A 26,430-nucleotide genomic window follows, 5' to 3' on the forward strand; every position below is an offset into this window, starting at 1 on the left:
TCTGATGTCCTGGAAGTCCTTTGCAGGCCTCTCTCTCTGATTCATTATTGGCTCATTTCCCAGCACCTTGGAAGGCATATCCATTTTCCTTTCTTTCACTCTTTTCTTCCCTTGATATGCTGGCTCTTCAGAATCAGTATGTAGCAAATATTAAATTATTCCATAATTATTCTCAATTCCATTATAAATTAATTTCTACTATGCTGAGGACACATCTAGTCCTGTCAGAAAGCTTTACATCTTTATGTGATTGTTATATTTCTGCCTCCTTGGAAACAACTCAAGGAACATTTTTAAAGCATGTATAATGTGTGAGGCTCTGTGCAGTACTCTGTAAGAAAAAGCAGAAAAAGACACAGAGGCACATACAGTGCATTTAAGGTCAGCTGGCAAGACAGTCAAAAGCAACTCAAACGTGAAGTTAAATAAAACAAATGTCAAGTGAGTGACAAAAAAGATACAATCTGGGAAAACAAAGGCCCTAACCTGAATGATGGATATGACTGAAATAGGTGAAGAAGTTCAAGTGAAGGGCCTACATGCTCAGCTGAGCCACAGAGTCTGGAAAGCACAGGTGTTGGGGAGGTGGGAAGCAAGCCTCTTGGAGTTGAGAGTTCATCATAATACAGTAGAGGGAGAGGAGAAGAAAAGCATGGTTTGGAGCTGTATAACTAAGGGCCTTGAATACCAAGGGGTGGCCTTTATCGATAGCCAGAATTTATTTATGGTTTTTTGGGGTATTTTTTTTTTTTTTGCATTTCTGAAATTCAGATCGTGTTTTAGCTTTTGAAACACTGAAATAATAGAATAGTTTAAACTAGTTTGTTTTTCTTAAAGTAAATCTTTAAAAAACTAAACTGAATTTGGTTATTTTTGAAGTACAAAATGCCACAATGCTAAGAATAAAATAAACTCTAGTAATAGGTCTCCAATGGTTTATTGTCTAAGTATATTATTAAATTTCATTCCCCAAAGTGGTCATGTTTTCTCTCTTCTATTCTTAACTGTTAAAAAGTATAATCTTAAAATAGCATAATTATTCTATTTGCCAAATAGAATTGAACTCAGGTGATAGTTGTATACTATCATGTTGAAGGTAAACTCATTCAATAATTTAATGTATTGTTTGTTTTGTTTGCTTTATTTAAAGCCCTGTATATTGATGAACAATATTCAACAATTGCGGGTTCAGCTGGAAAAAATGTTTGAATCCATGGGAGGAAAAGAGGTGGGTATGTTTTTTTGCCTGTGTTTGCCAAATATCTCAGAGATCATTAGCAGCGTATCTCTTTGCTATGGAGAGTGACATAATCAAGGTTTAGCTAAAGAACTGGAAATGCTAAAAATATAAAATACCATTAAGAGCTAAGGTGATCATTACTCCGCAACAGAATACTTCAGTAAATACATCGGAAGTGTGAATAGGAGGAGGGAGATGGTCAATAGCCTTTTGTAATGTGTATATATAGTCATATATACACTATTAAATATATTTTTGTATATGCTAATGATATGTAAAGTTTCACAGTTGCAGATGTCTTTTACCATACTGCACAATGTCGACTTGATATCAATTTTCTTCTGCAGTGTGCTTTGTGGCACTACTGGTTCTTGATGTATCGCTGGTTTATTTTTCACATCTCAAAAATCTGTCAAAACTGTGTTGTGTAGTGTCTGTAATGTGTTGTGTCCTTGTCTAACATCTCTGACCTGCAATTCATGAGCAGAAAAAGGAAAGAGAAAGATTCTTTTATGAGGTTTGTGATAGTAAGCGTCTTATGACTGTTTCCCCTCCAAACTCAGACGGTTGCACTTCCTACTTGTTCTCATTTGCTTGTTTGGATCAGGCAGACTGTGAAATACTAACTGGGCACCTGCCTTAAGCTGCCGCAGTATTTCACAAACTGACATGCGCATCTGGGGAATTGAGGACTGGAGACAGTGCTGCAAGGGAAGGTCATGCAGCTGTCATTCTCCCACCGCCACCCCCTCCGTAAAACAATCCCAAGGGTGGCTAGGCTGAAGGGATATTTCTGTTTAAGGTTTTATTTACACTTTTCCTAATTATTGTGGTAAGTACGCAAGACGTATGTAAAGCTAGGTTCGATTTCAAAGCCAAGATCCCATTCATTTCTAAATTGATAAGGCTGAAAATGCTTCTTTTAAGATGGGACCTCTTCACACATGATGTTTCTTTTAACCCAAGAGACATTTATACATTTTCCCCCTGATGTCTTTTTTATTATTCTCAAGTCTCAGTCTTTTGAAAAATGAACTTGCTATTTAGCATCCTACAAATGAGAAGCACCAGGATACATGGGTGAAGGTGCAAAACTTCAAAAATGAACTTTTCTGAACTGTGCTGCTGTTGCTGTCTCCGTCTAGTTTGTATGAAATAAGGCTTCATTCCCCAAAGTGCGTTAATGGTTTTTGCACAGTTTGAGGGCGTCGATCTCAGTTTTAGAATTCTTTTGCTGAATTAGGTAAGCACAAGCAATTGGAGATCATAACTGGAGATTCCCTTTTTAATTTTAGTGATGTTTTATATTCAGACTTTAAGGCCACTTACTGTCTTGAAAAGTAGTGAAGAAATTACTGATTTCTTGTGGGAAATTCTATCTCCTTTTAGTGAACTTTAAAGACCACAAACCATTTGAAGATAGAGTTGTATTTGAAATGCCACATTTCCAGAAATGTCTCCTAATGCTACTACTATGTCATTACTATTTTGTGGTTGAACTCTAATGTGAGTGATATATTGCTGAGTTGAGTATTAACCAAATTATGCCTGTATTTAAAGGAAACTGTGTGGGCCAAGCCACCTGCTAACCAAAAAAGCTATGGGGTGGTTTGTTCACCAACCAAAATTGACTGCTTGTTTCAGATAAAACTGCCAGTTTGAAATGTACAGGTTTTCTCATGATAAATTGAGTTGCAAACCTATGGCTACATCACAGAACTCTTCTTTACTGGAGAGAATGATGGAAGATGTGCTGAGCTGGATACCTTCTCCCTTTATAACTCTTTCCATGCCAATTGCTAATTTAAACTCCTCATACATAATTTCAAGGGAAAATCAATTAAACAAATGAAACGAATGTCTAGCTTCTCAAGATGGAATTTGTTAGAGGGACAGCATTGACCCTAGCTCCTTTCTTTTCCTACATTTAAATATTTTTTTTCCTCCCCTCCCTCTCTTTACCCTCTTTTTATGTTCTCCTGTCTCCCTTTCTATGCTGTTTCTTTTCTCTTATTCTTTTCCATTTTCATCTTGTCTTTTGTAGCTAAGAAAAAGCTTTAGGCAGGCCCTGTCAGTACTACATAGGGATTGAAGAAATGTCAGGAAGGAGCTTGACTTAAACCCAAGTCTGAGTGTAACAGGCAGCCTCCCAGACGGAAATAATCTTTATTAATACAGAATGATGTTAGAGCTGCTGATTGCTACACTCAGCCTCCAGAATCTCAAAATAATAGGCAGAGCCCATCCATTGTAGTTATCTATATGGCAGTATTTAAATGGGTTCCTTAACTTGGGCCTTTCATAAAGATGAAAAAGGATTTTACTGAGAAAGACAAATTAACTCGTTGATAGGAAAAGTACATACAGAACTTAATATGAACATGTTCAGTGGTCTTTAATGATAATACAATGTGTTTGTACTATTACCAATTCCCAGTTGTTTCCTCACAGTGGAACTAGTTATAAAACCTTGAATGCTATTGCTAAGGAAAATTTTCTAAACTAGATTTCATCCTTCTTTTAGTAGTTTCTTATTATTTTGTGCCCCGCCATCAGTGCTAGGATGTGCACTTCTTGCTACAGAAACCTAATTAGCTAATGATTGCTTGTGCATATGCTCAAAATAGGTTTTTTTTTTTTGATCAATTAAAATTTATTCTTTACATCTTTTAGGAAACCTTACTGATTTTCCAAAATAGTAGTGATTTCTCCCTCTCTTTAACTCCTTTATCATTTTTTCTTTTTTTCTTTTTTTTGCCATGTGTCCATTAGATGGCCTCTAACAATATAACAATAACGTGGCTGGCCTCTCAGACCATCTGCAAAGTGCTGGCCGCTTGCAGGCCTGGTTGCATGATGCTGCAGCTCTCTGCTGCTTTGACCCAACCACTGTTGGGGCAGCTGCTCTTTCTTTGCAGGATCAATCTCTTTTCCCTCTGGAAACAGAAAGAGTGTTTAAAACCTTTCTTTATTCACTCTCTGTGTGGAGTCCAAGACGGAAACATTGCCTAACGCTGTGACAGTCTTGGGGGTGATGCCGTTGACAGTAGCTCCAAAAACAGCCACTTACTTGAGTAGTCCCTGTTAAATGCACACACGGTAGCCTGTGGGCCCTGTAGGCACATTCTTTACCAATGCCCTATTTAGAAAAAAGAATCAAAAGAGAAAAGCAAACCACTATATTTCTTCTCCTATAGTCTCTTTCCAACACATTTCCCTGCGTACAAATTAAGAGCATGTTTTAGCTTAACAACTCTCTGATTATTCTAGAAAATAAGAATAAAAAAAAGTCACAAACTATGAAGCAAAAGTAGCCTTTAGGAATGAGGTCCAGGGTCTGTTTTTTAAAGAGCATCCTGGTGATTTTTTATGTTCATACAGTTTTAGGAACCACTATAGTAAAACAGAAAAAATAACCAAACTGTGCTATGGACTGACTTGAGCTAGAAGTTAAATTATTTATACCACAGTTCCCAGATGGTATTACTTGTCCCTCTGTAACATAGTAACAGCAAAACAATCATCAGAATGCTAGGTAATAATTTTCATGTATTGGTTAGTGATTGTTTTATCATCCTATAATAGCTCAAAAGTAAAACAGATATATTTTGGTTTATATCATTTTAATAGCTTGATTATTTCATGAGTATAACTCAGCACATATCAACTGTAAATAAATACTTAGTCTATATTCATTTTTTCATAAAAACATAGCTACAGTCTACAGAAGGGACTTTGTTGTAGTTGCTTGATCTGCAATCTAATTTTTACAAGTACATGAAAAAGAAAATCAGATAATCCAAAATTTACTTTCTTTTCAGAAAGTCATAAGATATTGGTTATGAACTTGCGTTGTAGTGATTGACTTAGAAGACTTATGACTGTGCTGTGTAAGCAGAGGATGCACTGCTCCTTCACAATATTGGGATGGTAAAATCATCTTGAATGGTAGAATCTCTAGTTATCCATAGGCCCGCTATTCTACTGACTGTACTTCAAATTCTAGAGGTTAGCCATTATTAAGACATTTGGGGGAAATGGGAAGGGGGGTATTTTCTTAGCTAAAATTTCTCATTCTGCTGACCACAAAACAGATGAAGCAGGTATAATAGTAACATTATTTTTATTGATATGTCCCAGAAGGATTGAATCTCTTGACTCATTGCACCTTGTTAAACTTTCCTGAACAGGGTCGGGAATCAGGAACATAACCCTACCTATCCTAAAAATGTACATATTTTAATGAGCAACTTAATTATCTTTTGTTTCAGAGATGCATACTATATTGCTTTTTATTTTTTAGTGATGAATTTGATTTGTCAATTAGAAACCGAATCTGACTGCCCAAAAGTGAATGCATGTAGCTGATTGAAATTCACTGTAAAACTTACTAGCCATACAGGCTCGGTCTTCAGCTAAGCAACCTCTGACCAGAGAGGACAGAAATTAACTTCTGTCATATTTTACTTAGCAATACGCTTTCAACATTATAATTTCTGGGCTACAGGGGTTGAAGATCCCTGCTTTAAGGGTATTAATACTTCATGCCGGTAGTTTCTGAACTTTAGCAGGTATGAGAACCACCTGGAGAGCTGATTACGACACACATTGCTGAACTCCATCCTGGACTATTCAGCTCAGTAGGTCTGAGGTTGGGCCGCATGAGTTGCGTTTCTAACAAATTCCAATGTGGTACTGATGCTACTGGTCAGGAGATGACGTTGTGAGAATTATTGTTCTTTGCTTTTAGGATAGCAACCAGGTAATTGGGAAATGGCCCAGAATACCCCTTTGCCTTACCTGTGCTTGACTCCTAACCCACCTACTTAATGTGTTTTGAATCTTGAGAGCACATCGGATTTAATGTGTTTGAATGGACCTTGAGACAGCATGCAATAGACAGGGAAGCATTTGGATTAAAGAATATAATAATCCCAAAATATAGGTGGCTAATTTGCAGTCTTATACAAATATCCAGCATTTTTAAAACTCTGGAATTTTATACTTGCATTTGTATCTATAATCTTATTAAAAGAGGTGTTATAGTTGTAAAGAGGCTAAAAGCTTTATGATCAGGTTTCTGATCTGTCTCCCCTTTTCTCAATGTAAATAGAGATATAACTCACTAGTTAATACATTAATGAGAAGCCATCTGTGATTTCTATCTCTTTTTCAGAAATACAAAATGAATTACAAAATAAAATAAAGTATGTATGAGATGTCATTAGATGGTAGACTTTTAACTAGTCATAGTATGTCTTCCTTTTAGTTATAAAATATTTCCTAAAGCAGTTTGCAAAATTCTTCCCATTTAATTGAAGTGTCTACTGGTGCCTACTTATATTTTCTATAGGGGGCAGGTGTTGATACAGGGAATAGAAAAAATGTTTAATGAATGCTCTAGTCCTCAAGGAGCTAATAAGAAGGAGTAAGGAGGCCTTATAAAATAACAGAGCAGAGTTCCCTTTTGGGCCCCGTGAAAGAGATATTTAGAAGCCAAATGCTCCCTGTCCTGCCTGGACAACTTTACACACCTCTTGCCCTCGGTGCTGACTACCCCAAGAAACAGAGACTAGAGCTTGCTGCACATGAAGACAGAATTTACTCCTTCCTTAATTCATTCAACAAATTATTGATTTGCTGAGCACCTATGATGAGCTGTAAATTTTACTAGACACCAGAGGTACAATGATTACTAGCATGCAGACCCCACCCTCAAAGAACTTTGAATGTATGAGGGAAGTCAGAACAATGAAAGAGGTAAGGTTTGTTGTGACGATCCCCCCCCATGACAATTTCTAAACTTCACAATACCTTTCAAATGAGAGTTGTAATTGTTATATCTTATCCCGCAATAGTTCAAAGAATCAGCTCAAACCTCTAGCCTCTTATTGTGTAAATAAAGCCCAAAGGTGAGGTGTATTTGACTGAACTCAGTAAAAGTAAGCAGTTATTTCTAGTTTCATGGCAGCACATAACAAAGAGGACTGAATGCTTGAAGTTTTAAGTGCTGACCCTCTATTTTGGCAGCATGAAGATACTGCCTGATTTCTTTTTCCTTCTAACCATCTCTGCAACTAGAGTTAATAAGTTGGACTTAATCAAAAATTAAGGGAATAATGAGGACCAAAAGGGCAAATCGCATTGAGGCGATTTAATAAATATGATTAAGGATCTAGCACTACTACCACATAAAGTTCAGCTAACTGCTAAGCTGGTGATATTAAGAAAAGGTGCTCCCTTGGAGGCTGAGAGGTTTCTGGGCGGCTGATGCATGTTAAAATGAAATTCAAACCCAGGGAGGTGCTGCTTGTTAACATCATTCCCCAGAGCATTCCCCAGAGATCATAGGGTCAATCCTGTACTACCAAGCATCTTTTTTTAAAATTAATTAATTTATTTATTTTTTAACATCTTTATTGGACTATAATTGCTTTACAATAGTGTGTTAGTCTCTGTTTATAACAAAGTGAATCAGCTATACATGTACATATATCCCCATATCTCCTCTTTCTTGCGTCTCCCTCCCACCCTCCCTATCCCACCCATCTAGGTGGTCACAAAACACCGAGCTGATCTCCCTCTGCTATGCGGCTGCTTCACACTAGCTGTTTTATATTTGGTAGCGTATATAAGTCCATGCCACTCTCTCACTTCGTCCTAGCTTATCCTTCCCCCTCACTATGTCCTCAAGTCCATTCTCTATATCTGCGTCTTTATTCCTGTCCTGCCCCTAGGTTCTTTAGAACCATTTTTTTTAGATTCCATATATATGTGTTAGCATATGGTATTTGTTTTTCTCTTTCTGACTTACTTCACTCTGTATGACAGACTCTAGGTCCATCCACCTCACTACAGATAACTCAATTTCATTTTTTTTATGGCTGAGTAATATTCCATTGTATGTATGTGCCACATCTTCTTTATCCATTCATCTGTCACTGGACACTTAGGTTGCTTCCATGTCCTGGCTATTGTAAATAGAGCTGCAATGAACACTGTAGTACCTGACTCTTTTTGAATTATAGTTTTCTCAGGGTATATGCCCAGTAGTGGGATTGCTGGGTCATATGGTAGTTCTATTTTTAGTTTTTTAAGGAACCTCCATACTGTTCTCAATAGTGGCTGTCTTAATTTACATTCCCAACAACAGTGCAAGAGGGTTCCCTTTCCTCCACACCCTCTCCAGCATTTATTATTTGTAGATTTTTTGATGACGGCCATTCTGACTGGTGTAAGGTGATACCTCATTTTAGTTTTGATTTGCATTACTCTAAAGATTAGGGATGTTGAGCATCCTTTCATGTGTTTGTTGGCAATCTGTATGTCTTCTTTGGAGAAATGTCTGTTTAGGGCTTCTGCCCTTTTTTTGCTTGGGTTGTTTGTTTTTTTTGATATTGAGCTGCATGACCTGCTTATAAATTTTGGAGATCAATCCTTTGTCAGTTGCTTCATTTGCAAATATTATCTCCCATTCTGAGGGTTGTCTTTTCATCTTGTTTATGGTTTCCTTTGCTGTGCAAAAGTTTTTAAGTTTCATTAGGTCTCATTTGTTTATTTTTGTTTTTATTTCCATTTCTCTAGGAGGTGAGTCAAAAAGGATCTTGCTGTGATTTATCTCATAGAGTTTTCTGCCTATGTTTTCCCGTAAGAGTTTAATACTGTCTGTCCTTACATTTAGGTCTTTAATCCATTTTGAGTTTATTTTTGTGTATGATGTTAGAGAATGTTCTAATTTCATTCTTTTATGTGTAGCTGTCCAGTTTTCCCAGCACCACTTATTGAAGAGGCTGTCTTTTCTCCACTGTATATTCTTGCCTCCTGTATCAAAGATAAGGTGACCATATGTGGGTGGGTTTATCTCTGGGCTTTCTATCCCGTTCCAATGATCTATGTTTCTGTTTTTTTGCCAGTACTATACTGTTTTGATTACTGTAGCTTTGGAGTATAGTCTGAAGTCCAGGAGTCTGATTCCTCCAGCTCCGTTTTTCTTTCTCAAGATTGCTTTGCTATTAGGGCTCTTCTGTGTTTCCATACAAATTGTGAAATTTTTTGCTCTAGTTCTGTGAAAAATGTCATTGGTCGTTTGATAGGGATTGCATTGAATCTGTAGATTGCTTTGGGTAGTATAGTCATTTTCACAATGTTGATTCTTCCAATCCAAGAACATGGTATATCTCTCCATTTGTTTGTATCATCTTTAATTTCTTTCATCAGTGTCTTATAGTTTCCTGCACACAGTTCTTTTGTCTCCTTGGGTAGGTTTATTCCTTGATATTTAATCTTTTTGTTGCAGTGGTAAATGGGAGTGTTTCCTTAATTTCTCTTTCAGATTTTCATCATTAGTGTATAGGAATACAGATTTCTGTGCATTAATTTTGTATCCTGCTACTTTATCAAATTCATTGATTAGCTCTAGTAGTTTTCTGGTAGCATGTTTAGGATTCTCTATGTATGGTATCATGTCATCTGTAAACAGTGACAGCTTTACTTCTTCTTTGCCAGCTTGGATTCCTTTTATTTCTTTTTCTTCTCTGATTGCTGTGGCTAAAACTTCCAAAACTATGTTGAATAATAGTGGGGAGAGTGGGAAACCTTGTCTTATTTCTGATCTCAGAGAAAATGGTTTCAGTTTTTCACCATTGAGAACAATGTTGGCTGTGGGTTTGTCATATATGGCCTTTATTATTTTGAGGTAAGTTCCATCTATAGCTACTTTCTGCAGGGTTTGTATCATAAAAAAGGTGTTGAATTTTGTCAAAAGCTTTTTCTGCATCTATTGAGATGCTCATATGGGTTTTCTCCTTCAATTTGTTAATATGAGGTATCACATTGATTGATTTGCGTATATTGAAGAATCCTTGCAATCCTGGGATAAACCCCACTTGATCATGGCGTATGATCCTTTTAATGTGCTGTTGGATTTTGTTTGCTAGTATTTCATTGACGATTATTGCATTTATGTTCATCAGGGATATTGGCCTTTTGTTTTCTTTCTTTGTGACATCTTTGGTTTTGATATCAGGGTGATGGTGGCCTCGTAGAATGAGTTTTGGAGTGTTCCTCCCTCTGCTGTACTTTAGAAGAGTTTGAGAAGGATAGGTGTTAGCTCTTCTCTAAATGTTTGATAGAATTCGCCTGTGAAGCAATCTGTTCCTGGGCTTTTGTTTGTTGGAAGATTTTTAATCACAGTCCCAATTTCAGTGCTTGTGATTGGTCTTTTATATCTTCTGTTTCTTCCTGGTTCAGTTTCAGAAGGTTGTGCATTTCTAAGAATTTGTCCTTTTCTTCCAGGTTGTCCATTTTATTGGCATAGAGTTGTTTGTAGTAATCTCTCATGATCCTTTGTATTTCTGCAGTGTCATTTGTTACTTCTCCTATTTCATTTCTAATTCTATAGATTTGAGTCTTCTCCCTTTTTTTCTTGATGAGTCTGGCTAATGGTTTATCAATTTTGTTTATCTTCTCAAAGAACCAGCTCTCAGTTTTATTGATCTTTGCTATTATTTCCTTCATTTCTTTTTCATTTATTTCTGATCTGATCTTTGTGATTTCTTTCCTTCTGCTAACTTTGGGGTTTTTTTGTTGTTGTTCTTCTTCTTTCTCTAATTACTTTAGGTGTAAGGTTAGGTTGTTTCTTGTTTCTTGAGGTAGGATTGTATTACTATAAACTTCCGTCTTAGAACTGCTTTTGCTGCATCGCATAGGTTTTGGGTCGTCATGTTTTCATTGTCATTTGTTTCTTGGTATTTTTTGATTTCCTCTTTGATTTCTTCAGTGATCTCTTGGTTATTAAGTAGTGTAATATTTAGCCTCATGTGTTTGTATTTTTTACAGATTTTTTCCTGTAGTTGATATCTAGTCTCATAACATTGTGGTTGGAAAAGATACTGGATACCATTTCAATTTTATTAAATTTACCAAGGCTTCATTTGTCACCCAGCATATGATCTATCCTGGAGAATGTTCCATGAGCACTTGAGGAGAAAGTGTATTCTGTTGTTTTTAGATGGAATGTCCTATAAATATCAATTAAGTCCATCTTGTTTTATGTATCATTTAAAGCTTGTGTTTCCTTATTTATTTTCCTTTTGCATGATCTGTCCATTGGTGAAAGTGGAGTGTTTAAGTCCCCTACTATGATTGTGTTACTGTCGATTTCCCCTTTTATGGCTGTTAGCATTTGCCTTATGTACTGAGGTGCTCCTATCTTGAGTGCATAAATATTTACAATTATTATATCTTCTTCTTGGATTGATCCCTTGATCATTATGTAGTATCCTTCTTTGTCTCTTGTAATAGTCTTTATTTTAAAGTCTATTTTGTCTGATATGAGAATTGCTACTCCACCTTTCTTTTGATCTCCATTTGCATGGAATATCTTTTTCCATCCCCTCACTTTCAGTCTGTATGTGTCCCTAGGTCTGAAGTGGGTCTCTTGTAGACAGCATATATACGGGTCTTGTTTTTGTATCCATTCCGCCAGTCTGTGTCTTTGGTGGAAGCATTTAATCCATTTACATTTAAGGTAATTATCGATATGTATGTTCCTATTACCATTTTCTTAATTGTTTGGGGTTTGTTATTGTATGTCTTTTTCTTCTCTTGTGTTTCATGCCTAGAGAAGTTCCTTTGGCATTTGTTGTAAAGCTGGTTTGATGGAGCTGAATTGTCTTAGCTTTTGCCTGTCTGTAAAGGTTTTAATTTTTCCATCAAATCTGAATGAGATCATTGCTGGGTAGAGTAATATTGGTTGTAGGTTTTTCCCTTGCATCACTTTAAATATGTCCTGCCACTCCCTTCTGGCTTGCAGAGTTTCTGCTGAAAGATCAGCTGTTAACCTTATGGGGATTCCCTTCTATGTTATTTGTTGTTTTTCCCTTGCTGCTTTTAATATTTTTTCTTTGTATATAATTTTTGATAGTTTGATTAATATGTGTCTTGGCATGTTTGTCCTTGATTTTATCCTGCATGGGGCTCTCTGTACTTCCTGGACTTGATTGACTACTTCCTTTCCCATATAAGGGAAGTTTTCAACTATAATCTCTTCAAATATTTTCTCAATCCCTTTCTTTATCTCTTCTTCTTCTGGGACCCCAATAATTAGAATGTTGGTGCGTTTAATGTTGTCCCAGAGGTCTCTGAGACTGTCCTCAATTCTTTTCATTCTTTTTTCTTTATTCAGCTCTACAGTAGTTATTTCCACTATTTTCTCTTCCAGGTCACTTATCCATTCTTCTGCCTCAGTTATTCTGCTATTGATTCCTTCTAGAGAATTTTTAATTTTATTTTTTGAGTTTATCATTGTTTGTTTGCTCTTTAGGTCTTCTAGCTCCTTGTTAAACGTTTCTTGCATTATCTCCATTCTATTTCCAAGATTTTGGAACATCTTTACTATCATTACTGTGAATTCTTTTTCAGGTAGACTGCCTATTTCCTCTTCATTTGTTTGCTCTGGTGTGTTTTTACCTTGCTCCTTTATCTGCTGTGTGTTTCTCTGTCTTCTAACTTGGCTTAACTTACTGTGTTGGGGTCTCCTTTTCGCAGGCTGCAGGTTCATAGTTCCTGTTGTTTTTGGTGTCTGCCCCCAGTAGCTGAGGTTGGTTTAGTGGGTTGTGTAGGCTTCCTGGTGGAGGGGACTAGTGCCTGTGTTCTGGTGGATGAGGCTGGATCTTGTCTTTCTGGGGGGCAGGACCACATCCAGTGGTGTGTTTTGGGGTGTCTGTGGCCTTATTATGATTTTAGGCCTCCTCTCTTCTAATGGGTGTGTTTGTGTTCCTGTCTTGCTAGTTGTTTGGCATAGGGTGTCCAGCACTGTAGCTTTCTGGTTTTTTAATGGAGCTGGGTCTTAGCGTTGAGTTAGAGTTCTCTGGGAGCGCTTTTGCCATTTGATATTATGTGGAGCTTGGAGGTCTCTGCTGGACCAATGTCCTGAACTTGGCTGTCCCACCTCAGAGGCACGGACGTGACACCCAGCTGGAGCACCAATACCCTGTCAGCCACATGGCTCAGAAGAAAAGGGAGAAAGAGAGAAAGAGAGGGAGGGAGGAAGGAAGGAAGGAAGGAAGAAAGAAAGAAAATAAAAAGAAATAAATTTATTAAAATAAAAAATAAAAATATTAGTAAAAATTAAAAAATTAGAAAGTAATTTTAAAAAAAGAAGAAAGAAAGAAGAGAGCAGCCAAACCATAGAACAAATCCACCAATGATAACAAGTGCTAAAAACTATACTAAAAAAAAGAAAAAAAAAAAAAACCGCACAGACAGAACCCTAGGACAAATGGTAGAAGCAAAGCTATACAGACAAAATCACACAAAGAAGCATACACATACACACTCACAAAATGAGAAAAAGGAAAATATATATATATATTAAAAAAAGGAAGAGAGCAACCAAATCAATAAACAAATCTACCAATGATAATACACTCTAAATACTAAGATAAACATAAAACCAGAAACTAGTCAGTTGCATACAGCAAACCCCAAGTATACAGTTGCCCCCAATGTACACCACCTCAATTTTGGGATGATTCTTTGTCTATTCAGGTATTCCAGAGATGCAGGGTACATCAAGTTGATTGTGGAGATTTAATCCGCTGCTCCTGAGGCTGCTGGGAGAGATTTCCCTTTCTCTTGTTTGTTCGCACAGCTCCCAGGGTTCAGCTTTGGATTTGGCCCCGCCTCTGCGTGTAGGTCCCCTGAGGTCGTCTGTTCTTTGCTCACACAGGACGGGGTTAAAGGAGCAGCTGACTCGGGGTCTCTGGCTCGCTCAGGCCGGGGGGAGGGAAGGGCATGGATGCGGGGCGAGCCTGTGGTGGCAGAGGTCGGCATGACGTTGCACCAGCCTGAGGCGTGCCGTGTGTTCTCCTGGGGAAGTTGTCCCTGGATCACGGGACCCTGGCAGTGGCGGGCTGCACAGGCTCCCAGGAGGGGAGGTGTGGAGAGTGACGTGTGCTCGCACACAGGCTTCTTGGTGGCGGCAGCAGCCTTAGCGTACCATGCCTGTCTCTGGAGTCTGCGCTGATAGCCGCGGCTCGCGCCCGTCTCTGGAGATCCTTTAAGCGGCGCTCTAAATCCCCTCTCCTCGCGCACCCTGAACCAATGGTCTCTTGCCACTTAGGGAGGTCCAGACTTTTCCCTGGACTCCCTCCTGGCTAGCTGTGGCACACTAGTCCTGGGATCTGACCTCCAAAGCCCAAGCCTCAGCTCCCAGCCCCCGCCCACCCTGGCGGGTGAGCAGAGAAGCCTCTGGGGCTGGTGAGTGCTGGTCGACACCGATCCTCTGTGCAGGAATCTCTCCGCTTTGCCCTCTGCACCCCTGTTGTTGCACTCTCCTCTGTGGCTCCGAAGCTTCCCCCCAGCTGCCCCCCCCCACCCCGTCTGCACCAGTAAAGGGAAAACTTTTCCTCCTTCACAGTGCCCTCCCAGAGATGCAGGTCCCGTCCCTGTTCTTTTGTCTCTGCTTTTTCTTTTTTCTTTTGCCCTACCCAGGTATATGGGGAGTTTCTTGCCTTTTGGGAGGTCTGAGGTCTTCTGCCAGCATTCAGTAGGTGTTCTGTAGGAGTTGTTCCACATGTAGATGTATTTCTGATGTATTTGTGGGGAGGAAGGTGATCTCCGCGTCTTACTGCTCCACCATCTTGAAGGTCTCCCCAAGCATCTTTTTAAACTAACCTTCCTCTGAACCTTAAGAAAACTTCAGGAGAGAGGATGTGAGCTACAGCCAGAGGGCAAAGAAACATTTTCTAGAATAGACCTATTTTATTGTCTTGTTGCGAACCCCCTACAATTGTTTATGCCTGCCTTAACAAACCATAGATCAATGCAGAAAGTAGTAAAACTTACTCCTTTAATCCAACCAAGTCTCCCTTTTCTCCTACTTGGCAGACTCGCCTTCAGGCACCTCATGCAGATGGCTCACTGAGGGCATTCTGTGCCCATCACTTGACGATTAACAGGTCCTCAATTCAGTTGATTGAGAAGAGTCTATTCACAGTACTGAGCAGTGGTGAGATTCAGTAATGTGAACAGCTGAAAGGCAAAGACAGAGTGAGACAGGGCAAAAAGACAGTTTTTACAGAATAAATTCTGAACATAAACTTTGTGTCTCATTTCTTCTATTCCTGAGTTATCCCTACTCTGTCCAGTTTCTTAATTGGTCAGCCGACTATAAGCCCAAAATTCCTTCACAATCAAGTTATTGAACTTGATTTTTTATAACCATTTTCAGAAGAGAATTTCTTAAAAGAATATAGTTTCTTAGATCATTGCTTTTCAGTTCTCATGTGGCCTCCCCAATGTGTCATGTGACATGACACATCATCTAGGCCTTGATTTTCCCCACCTGTAAGAAAGAAAGAAATGAACTATAGGATTTCTGAAGTTTAGTCTAGTCTAAAAATCTGTGGTTATAAGGACAAGAACCTTGTTATCAATCCATAGAGTATAAGATTAATGTATGTATTGTAGGTGAAAAAGAAAAAAAATGTTTGAGAGCAAAGAATATGTCACTCATATAAGGCTTAAAGGCTTTTTTACAAAAGTTCAGAGAAATAGAAATAGAAAAATTCATAATTTGCCATATATTCACTAACTCAAAACTACATTGAGTGAATTATAAAAGATGAGGCATTTTTTCCCTTCAGTTGTCTAGTCTGAAGAACCTAACTTAACATATCTCAAAGACATTTAGTTGATTTGAAGTACAATGACAGCTGGATTTACTGCATACACTTTTTAATTAGGATGAGAGACAGCTACTGATGTTCTTCCACTTTTCAAAACCAAGAAGTTAGGAGCATGAATTTATATAACTGTTACTTCTAGCATAACAATTCATGCACATCTTAATGGCACAAAAATGTCATAGTCTATCTCCAAAAATGATCTTATAAGTTCTTGGGGAGGTTCTCTCATAAGACGAATAAAAAATAAAGAAACTAAAGACAGAGTTGCATTGGTAGATCTGGGGCATATTGTTTGCAGTAGAGAGGACCATGTGTTCTTCTATTTCTGACAACATACCATAGTATCCATGCTGAATGCTGTAGCTCTACAAAGTGATTTAGGGCATTTCAAGGAGAGTAACTTCCTGCTGGTTTCACTAGGGAATTTTCACTGATTTCTCAGTCATCTATTTTAAGTTGAGCTAGGTACTTTAGGATGGATAAATTCTGGTCAAATAGAAGGGTTGGAGAGAAGTGATCTTTTCAAAATAAAAGAAATAGCAAGAGCCCAGATGAGACCATAAGAAATTGCTTGAAGCACTTCCCTGGTTGAAAGTCAGCTAGAGGGGTCAGCAGGTGCCATGATCAGATTTGGGCTTTATTAAAACAACTCTAGGAAGAGTTAGGAGGATGGAATAGAAGTGGGAAAATAACAAAGAAGAATACAACCAGGAGATTGCAATATAGTCTGGATGAGAAAAAATCCACATCAGAAAATGAAGAGGATAGCAGAGATGGAGAAAACATTTCATAAATATTATCAATCATATTTGGTATCCAAGTGAATATGGAAGGAAGAAGGCAGAGAGGAGTCAAAGATGACTTTCATAGTTCTGCCTTAAGCGACTGCATGCTATCAATCAAATCAGAGACAATAAGAAGAGAAATAAACTAAGGATGGACAGGTAACAAGGTCACTTTTTGATAGGTTGAGCTTGAGGTCGTCAAAATGGAAAAGGCTAATAGGCAAATGGGAATATAGACCTGGTGCTCATGCATCCTGTTAAAGCTGTAGGTGATGATTCGGAGGTCATTAGCATAGAGGTGGGAGCTGAAGTCATAGACATAAATGTGATTGCTCGAGAACAGAATATAGAGTGGAAAAGAAAGAGGACTAGAAAGGGAAAATTGCAGGGCATTAATGTCTAAGGAGTATACAGAGGAAGAGAAGTCAACCAAAGAGATAGACAAATCATAGGCAGAAAAATAGGAGACGTAGAGAAGGTAGTCTCTAGAGAAGCAAGGAAATAAAAAGCTTGAGAAAGAGAGTAAACAACAGTATGAAAGCGGTCTGAGTAGGATAAAGTCATTGGACTTAGCAATTAAGAGATCACTGGTGACATATATGTGAATATTTAAGTGGAGTATTCAGAGAAGAAACCACATGACAAAGGATTAGTGAATATGTAAGAGATAAGAAGGCAACAAATTTTACACTTACATTGTGAGCAGTTTAAAGGCCAAGAGAAGAAAAAATATTAGCTAGATGTCAATAAGAAGGTAGTTACAAATAAGTTGGCTTTTTCCTTTATTATTTGCTTACTCTTTATGTTAACATAAATGCTATTTGAGTATGATTTATAGGATGGGGTAATAGAAATAACAATGGAAGAATGAAGATAGGGATATTTGATGGAACAAAATCCAAAAGAAGAAACTAAGAGCTCAAGTTGAACATTTTACTTGGAAATGAGGCTTTCTTTTTTTTTTTTTTAATATAGAAATAGTGGTGAAGTTTGCATTTTCTGGAAAAATCTTGAAGAAGATGTGAAACCCACCAGACTAATGACCAAATTTTGGATGCTGTAAAGATAAGGGCCAGGGGAGTGATAGACCTTCCTAATCTACACTTCTTTAGATGAGCAAATAATAGAACTCTAATGCTGATGAGGTGAACATGAGGAAAGGCAGCCTAGTAGCCTGTAGAAAAGAGAAAGGAAATGAGATAGTAATGAAGACTGTGGAAAAGGAATACAATTCACACAAGAGGCCCTGAACTTCTTCCATAGGAAGTTTTTATTTTTCAGTAGTTTGTATTGTGCTATCTAAAATGTTTAAGTTCCACTTTCCAACTCAATAGTTATATCTTTGTCAAGAGCTTGACAGTTGGTTTAACAATGACTGTTATAAGAGGTTGAAAAAACATATACTCTCTATAGGTCCATCAGGGAAAGAATTTATGCTAGGAAAAAAAAAATACAGTGGGGGTATGGTAACCATATTTTTAGAACCAAACAAATATCAGGACATAATCCGACATGGTCTGGCAATGACACAAAAATTTGAAATTAGGACTAACTTGGTAGTTCCAGAATATGTGGTTGCTAAGGAATGAAAGATTTCAAATGCAAAAGTATTCTATTAATAGTCAATGCAAAGTATCAGTCTAAGGAGAAGGAGCACTCTGGATTTCAAGATTCCTTTTGAGGGAATCATTTCATGCTTCTTGCTGCCCTCACCTCCTTCCTCAAATATTTGGTAAATGCCTAGGCTTGCAGGGACAGACACTCAGGAGAGAAAGTTAAGTAAGATAGAGTTTAGTGGGAGAGACAGATTCATAAGAGAACAGTTAAAAGAGAGGGCTGTATACACAGTAAGAGTGCACAGCAGAGTTAGTACAGAAACTAGAGCCACTGACTGCCTGGGGTGAGTGACATCTGGGGTCAGATTTGTAAAAGGAGGTGATAAGTAAATTGTCTTTTAAAGGAAAAGTAGGAGTGAGCCTTGAGGACAAAAAACTGCAAAGATATTTTGCCTTCTAGCTATCTCTTCCAGAAGTCATTCATATTACCACAGCTCAATAGTGTAAAATATCTCAGTGGTGTAAATAACTTTGCCAGCCAAGTTGTTCAGGTACACTTGCTAATACAGTTTCTAATTTAAAATAAATTTATTAACCTTGAGTTTTGAATGCTTGAAATAATATCTTTTTTCTTTTTTCTCTTTGTTTCTCTTTTTCCTTTTAATAAGTCTAAAATACAAGAAAAGGCGCAAGTTACTCTTGATGTTTGATGTCATATTCCTTACAGAACTAAGCTAAGTTTTAAACATTTGTGAAAAAAATTAGGTAGCTTTTTACCTTTCCAAGGTAGCCAATAATTTGTAAAATATGCTATTGGTAATTTCGGCAATAAATTCTCAATGCCAAATTATTATTTCTTACAAACTTTAGGGAGTTTGTAGGAGTAAGGAAATTTTTCTCAATTTGGACACATAAAGAAATGCAAAGAACTCAAGAATTGGTAAATTTGCTGGCCAAAGAGATTGTTTTATAATTAGATGGGTATGCTGTTTATGCCCATTATTACAAAAGACCTGCAATTTACATATTGGCCTCAAAATTACTATTCCTATTTTAATGGTTTAATAATATGATTTGGATCAGATAAATATCAAATACCTAACTGAAACTAAAGCTTTTCTGGGGTTGTATTTTTTTTTTTTTTCCTGTTTATATGACAGAGGCATTCTGTCTGTACCTGCTTAGAAACTCATGCTTCTCTCAGGAAATGAAAACTGTCATCCAATATTTAAATCGCTGTATTTTGACAGTTTCAGATTTTCAAGTAATAACCAATTATTTGATAGGAAATTTCCATTCACAAAATACCTAAGGCAGACTAAAATGATTCATAAGAAAAGAGCATAATTTCATCCAACTGACCTACCTAACCATTTTTGTATGACTTTAAAGTCATTGTCTTAACAGGTGAACAAACTCAATCTGCATATCAAACTAATATGGAAACAAAATACATACTTTAAATAAGAAGCAACCCAATTTCCTGAAGAAAACCCTACTGTCAGAGCCATTCCTTGGAGGTGGCAGATATGTGGGTGGGGAACAACCACCTATCATGGTTTAGCACGGAGTGGGGCATGAAGAAAATTCTATGGGAGGTCTTCTCTCATTTTCTGTTCCCAAACATTTTTATCCAAGTGAAGTTGGTCTAAAATTGGTATTAGGATAATAGCAAGAACATGTGATAAAAAACATTTGGCTTACAAGGTTCCCTAGGATTGGGGTGGGCAGTTCACATATGTTTTCTTGGTTAAGGGTTGAGGAGATATGTTTTATTAGGCTAATTATGTTTAAATGCACATCAGTGTCAGGGCTATTTAAAAATAGGTAATATCTAATTGTTTTTCTGAATCACTGCCTTGCAACTGGTTATAGCTGAACGGAACTCTCAAAATATGAGACTTAGGGATATTGTAAGTTTCCAACTGCTAAAGAAGTCTGCATCTGTTAAGGTGGCCTGTGCATGTGTGGGTAATCTCTTATGACAGAGACAGAAAAAAATTAGTCCAGAAGAATCACATTGGCTCTGATAAAGGGGCAGAAACTAACGAATCCTGAAATCACCTAGATTTGAGTGAAAATTGACATTAAGGATTGGTTTGACATAACCAGTAAAGTATCAGGTGTCAAATGCAATCTTTGGTTTCTACTCCAATGTTTTTAATCAAGTTAGCATAACATAGAGCTACCCAGATGCTGAGGTGTGTAAATAATACTTCTTCCTAATAGTTTCTTAGTATTAGAAAATGTTCTTGGAGGATTATACTATTTATGACCAGTGTATTCTATTAGGGACATTTTTTGGTCCTGGTTTGCCTCCCAGGAGTTTAAACTGATTTGGGTCATATATGTATTTGGTGTTCTTAGGTTCTCTTGTTTATACCAAGTCCTCCTTTAATTTTCTCTACTCCCTAAAGTTGTCTTCATCCTATGCCCCTCTCTTCAACAATAGTTCAGCTTGGGCAAGAACTATAGGTACTAATGGTAGGAAATTGAATTTCTGAAGACTCAAAGGAAGATTGGCTTACATTTCAGAGAATAGTCTAGGTTTCCCTTTACATGAATTTCTATCAGCTAGATACAGTACATCTATGGTAAGTCATTCTATTTTGACAACTAGTTTGCAAAAATTAAATTAACAAACAGGATAAAATTTTCTAAATGCTGGTAAAGTTTGTGTTCATCCTTTACTTTAATTATTAAAAAATACTGCCACGTTAATAGTTTGATGTTTTATTTGTTTGTGTTCATTTATAGTATGTTATTTTCTAATATTGATTGATATTATTTTAGCACTGAAATCAGTTAAAAAGAATAATTGGCTTTTACATTGTAAGAGTAAGCATAAAATGTCCTCTTGATTTAACTATTTTTCTTTTGCCCCCCCCCACAAAAGAAAAATTTTAAAATAAATAAATAAAATGGGAAACTTTGAATCTTGAACTCTGAGTTACCAATTGGCATCCAGGAAGAAAAGTTAGCCCTGTCACCTCCAGAGAAACACACTGGAGCAATAGGATAATTGTTTATTACTTTTAATTCCATACTTGGAAAAATAAGGCACAACACAACATGCAAAAATTAATTTTTAGCCATTTTTAAAGTTTTCAATGGGCCTATTTATTTACAGGGATATTAAAAATGAAAATATATTTTCAAGCAACACATATGTTCAACTAGTGTATAACCAGTTTTCTAAGTTATGAAGTTATCAAGTTCTGTAGGATATTTTGTCATGCCTTGCATCCTACTGCTGTAACCAACAAAGGCTTTCTTTGCTCTCTAGCTCTTTTTTGTATGCATGCTATGCATTTGAATCAATTTTTTCAAATGTAAAAACTCTACTGGTTTCATTAGAATTATCTAAATTTTGCATTTGATTTCAAAGGTTAAAAAAAGGAAAGGAAAGAAAACAGTATATGTATGCTATATTGTTTGAAGTTTACCTTGTAATAAGCAAAATGTTCTAAGAGATAAAAGGTGTGCTCTCTCAGAACTCCAAAGTAATATTGTTTATGGTCTCTTTGCAGCTAGATCCTGAAGCTAGTACTATTCTAAAAGAACTTCAGGTTAAACTCAGTGGGGTTCTGGATGAGCTCAGTGTCACTTATGGTGAAAGGTAAGTGGCCTAAGTAATTACTATCCAAATGTATTAGGTTTCATTTAATGATAATCATGCCTTCAACACTGTCTCTCTCCTCTGACTGTCTAAATCCGTTTAACTTCAAGACTCAATCTAAGCATCACCTCCTCTGGAAAATCACCCTGTGATTTTATAGTGATGTCTTGCTGCTTGCTCCCCAGAACTCCTGCTCCCCAGTATCCTGCAGTTGAGTAGCACTTACAACACTATGCTCTAAGTTCTGGTTAACTTTCCTCTTTCCCTCTCTTTATTGTATGTTTCTTAACATCTCATTCTCATTTGCAATTCTAGTGTTTAGAGCTTAGCAATTGGCTGTTGAAAGAATAGAGGGAGGAAGGAAGGCAGGGAGAAAATCCTCACATATATAACAAGTATGAGTTGTGTTCATGCCATACATATCAGTGTGGTTTCACTTCCAAAGAACTGAACTCTTAACCCCATAACTGAATTAAGTCAGGATGATTTGTTTTAGGCTTTAGAAATGTTAATGCAATTAGTTCATGGGAAACTACTGATATATCTATGTTTTGTCTTTTTTTTTTTTTTAATTAACTTTGCTTGCCTATGGTGTGGTTCTAAAGAATGAGAAGTTCATCCTAGATAAACTTCATTTTGGACCTATAGGAAAAAGCCATCATCTCATCAGCAAATGTTAAAATAGATTAGAATTAATCCCTTATCAGTCATATCATTTGCAAATATTTTCTCCCATTCAGTAGGCTGTCTTTTCATTTTGTTGATGGTTTCTTCTGCTGTGCAAAAGTTTTTAAGTTTAATGAGGTCCCATTTGTTTATTTTTGCTTTTATTTCCTTTACTTCAGGAGACAGATCCAAAAAATATTTCTGTGATTTATGTCAAAGAGTGTTCTGCCTATGTTTTCCTCTAAGAGTTTTATAGTATCCAGTCTTATATTTAGGTCTTTAATCCATTTTGAGTTTATTTTTGTATATGGTATTAGAGAATGTTCTAATTTCATTCTTTTACATGTAGCTGTCCAGTTTTCCCAGCACCACTTATTGAAGAGACTCTCTTTTCTCCATTGTGTACTCTCGCCTCCTTTGTCATAGACTAATTGACCATAAGTGCATGGGTTTATTTCTGGGCTTTCTGTCCTTTTCCATTGATCTATGTGTCTGTTTTCATGCCAGTACCATCCTGTATTGACTGCTGTAGCTTTGTAGTATAGTCTGTAGCATAGTCTGAAGTCTGGGAGCATGATTCCTCCAGCTCTGCTCTTTCTCAAAGATTGCTTTGGCTATTCACGGTCTTTTGTGTTTCCATAAAAATTTAAAAATTTTTTGTCTCAGTTGTGTCAAAAATGCCATTGGTAATTTGATAGAGTTTGCATTGAATCTGAAGATTGCCTTGGGTAGTATGGTCATTTTAACAATATTGATTCTTCCAATCCAAGAACACAGTATCTTTCCACCTGTTTGTGTGGTCTTTGATTTCTTTCAGCATCTTATAGTTTTTGGAGTACAGGAATTTTGCCTCGTTAGGTAGGTTTATTCCTATGTGGGTTTTTTTGTTTTTGTTTTTGTTTTTAATGCAATGGTAAATCAAACACATTTTTGATGAGGTTCATTAATTTCATACAGAATTTGCTTTAAATATGAGTTCAATGAATGTTGACTTATTATTTGAAGCTATGTCTTCAGTTCTCAAATAAGACTGAAATTTACTCTTATGGAGAGGGCTAGTTATCTCTTTGAATCCCAGTCATCACTTATTAGTGTGTTTTGGAAAGATACATGCTTAACACACATTCATTGATTAGTTTTGCCACTCTTAAATCCAAAAGACTAAAACAAAAAAGACACTGAAAGTATCATATTTTTTCTCAAATGTAGAAATGAGGCAAACTAAAGAAAAATCCTATGCTTGGACTTCTCTTCAGTATCAGAGGTGTGTTCATTATTTTCATGGAACCCCCTCTCATAGTTTAAGTTCTGGGACAGATGCAGTCTTGATGTATTGAGCTTTTAGGGTCATAGCTCTGCCTTCTGCTTTGTGTTGATAGCTGACCTGGATGATCCTGCATACTTGGCCTAAATGTTAATAAGCAATTTGAAGTTTCTGCTTACAAGGAGTTGGAGAGGCAGACATTGCCCCAGAGATTTGGGGGCTCATTGGCTCTGACTTGGGGTGACACTTAGAGGCTTACCTCTCTTTATTCTAGTTGTAAATTGATATGTGATTAACAGAAGGACTGTTGCCTTCAGCTACAAAGGCAAAAATAGAGATTATTTAGCAAAGTTAGGGGGAGAAAAAAGGGGTCAGGAATAGGTAGAGGAGTTCAGAACCTTATGGGAAATAAGATGACTAAACAGAATAGAAACTATAATTAAATAAAAAAAAGGATATTCAAATTATTTTCTGTAATGTATCCAAATCATCCTCTGAACAAGTACTTTTTATTCTGTTTTGTTTAAGATTGGGGAATATTCAGGTTACAAAGGCTGTAATGTGTATTATGATTGGAAAAACTTAGCAAACTTCAGTTATGAAGTAAGGAGAGATGCCCTTAGGAGGGCACTTGAAGTACTTTAGTCATATGAAGTCAGCTATTTTAACCTAGATATTGAAACTCTTTGTTACCCTGTTTGTACTTCTTCATTATTTTTTAAATATAGCTCTAAGAGAGCTAGGATTATTGAAATAAACAGCCTACATGTCATGCTTTCCTTATAAAAAGAATAATTATTATATCTTTGTTGCCATAGATTTAGTTCCCATACTGCCAACCAGGTCTGCATCACACACTCAGGGTGGGTGGGAAGTCCATAATGATCAGTGTGATCATGCTGTGAAGTCAAACTGGATAATTTCATGCTGGACTTCATGCTGTGAAGTCAAACTGAATCCACCCTTCTTACAGTCTAAATTAGTGGTCTAGAGTTTTAAAGTTAAGTGCATAATTAATTGCCCCAAATCCATTTCATCTGCTGTTATTAAAACCCACAATTAAATTATTCTACCCTATGTAGCTGGTAGGGTGATTTTTCAGGAAAATCAGGACAGACCCAAAGAAAACATCTGAAGCCCGGGTCCCCAGGTTCCTGATAACATGCGCAGGGCACCCACCTGGGAACTGAGACTAAGCAATAGGACTTCAATGATATCTTAAGGATGTTCTTAACGTTTTCAAAACCTGTGCCACTTAGGTTTCTGCTTACACACATTTTGCAGCTTGGTTTTTTGATTTATTACATTTCTTTTAATGATATCTTTGATGCCAGTGGCTGGCTGGATTAAGTAGATTAAAAATTTAGGAATATTTCATAAGATTTCTTCTGTGTTTTTGGCATCTTGAGTGCTCACAGAGTCTGTCATTATTACCTGGTACTGCTGATTAATAAAAACTTTTCAACTATAAAATGGATAGAAAAAAAAGACTCTTTAGGTGAATTTACCAAAAATTGATAGAGACAAAAGATTTTCAGGTCAAATGCAGGTGTTGATTCACCCTGGATTCATGCTAAGGTAGAATGTCATTCTCTTTTATTCTCTGGTAATCCTCCCTCCATATGCCTCATCCCCTCACACAGAGTTGGCTTCTGGTGGGTGTTTACCATATGGATCTGTTGTAGGAACCTGTCTGTACATTTTTGGATCATGAGTATCATACCTTCTGCTCAGTCTATCCTCCACCCTAGTACACTGATTTGAGAATAAGTTCAAAAGAAAGTAGCTATTTCAAAGGTGATTATTACTACAGTCAGCAGGATCACTGATGCCCAGTGGTAAATCAACTAGGTCAAGTTTTCCAACATTATTTACCTTTCCTTTCTCTTGCCCCAAGTATCTACCACCACTACCCTTCACTAAATACACCCACCACCATCACCCCCTTCTCACCTTCTTCACTACCCCCAATGCCACCCTCCCCCCCAACCACAACCTGACAAAAGTCCAATGGCAGGTCCAGCCAGAAAAAAGCCAAATGGTCAGGCATTCAGCTTCCTTTGAACCTAAACCTGAAACAGCATATTCCATTGAATGAGATAAATACACAGAGAGCCAAGAAATGAGCCACACCCACAGAGGCAAACTGAGATCCAAGGATCAAAGAACCAAATGCAGAGGAACAAAAATGGTGATATCACTAGTAAAGAAAGTCACAGAGAAGTCAGGAGCCAAAGATGGAAACAGCCAAAACACAATGGTAGAAGTAGAATCAGGCCTTGACTACATGCTCAAAAATACGGACCAATATTTATAAACCTGCTATATCAGGAGCAAGAAAAATGCCCAAGTTGTGATCATTTAAAATACATCAAAGATTTCCCATATTAGGTAGCAAAACCAAAAACTAGAAAAATGAAATATTTAACAACAGACTAACTATAATATTTTTATAATGTAAATTCAAAAATAAAGGGTCAAATATGTGCCATAAGAATAAGGAATTTTATCTGTTTTGTTCATTGATGTATCCTAGTAACTGAGACTGGCACACAGTAAGTATTAATTAAACATTTGTAGAATGCATACATACATTAATAAATATTTATA

At 37.0% G+C, this 26,430-nt stretch overlaps 1 protein-coding gene and 1 long non-coding RNA gene across 2 annotated transcripts in view; one reads left to right on the top strand and one right to left on the bottom strand.

Annotated features, from left to right (window-relative positions):
- The window catches only part of UNC13C (unc-13 homolog C), a 774,694-nt gene that overhangs the window by 667,536 nt on the left and 80,728 nt on the right, over window positions 1–26,430 (top strand). Inside the window, exons 25-26 of the mRNA XM_082444694.1 lie at window positions 1,151–1,228; window positions 21,802–21,890. Coding sequence (XP_082300820.1) covers window positions 1,151–1,228; window positions 21,802–21,890 — 167 coding nt within the window. The remainder of the gene's footprint in view (window positions 1–1,150; window positions 1,229–21,801; window positions 21,891–26,430) is intronic.
- Window positions 1–26,430, bottom strand: part of LOC309654341 — a 201,072-nt gene that overhangs the window by 13,211 nt on the left and 161,431 nt on the right. Inside the window, exon 4 of the long non-coding RNA XR_014260166.1 lies at window positions 15,089–15,274. This is a non-coding gene — a long non-coding RNA (uncharacterized lncRNA). The remainder of the gene's footprint in view (window positions 1–15,088; window positions 15,275–26,430) is intronic.

The sequence above is a fragment of the Balaenoptera physalus genome (genome assembly GCF_965194825.1).
Source record: "Balaenoptera physalus genome assembly, chromosome: 2".
Lineage (NCBI taxonomy): Eukaryota > Metazoa > Chordata > Mammalia > Artiodactyla > Balaenopteridae > Balaenoptera > Balaenoptera physalus.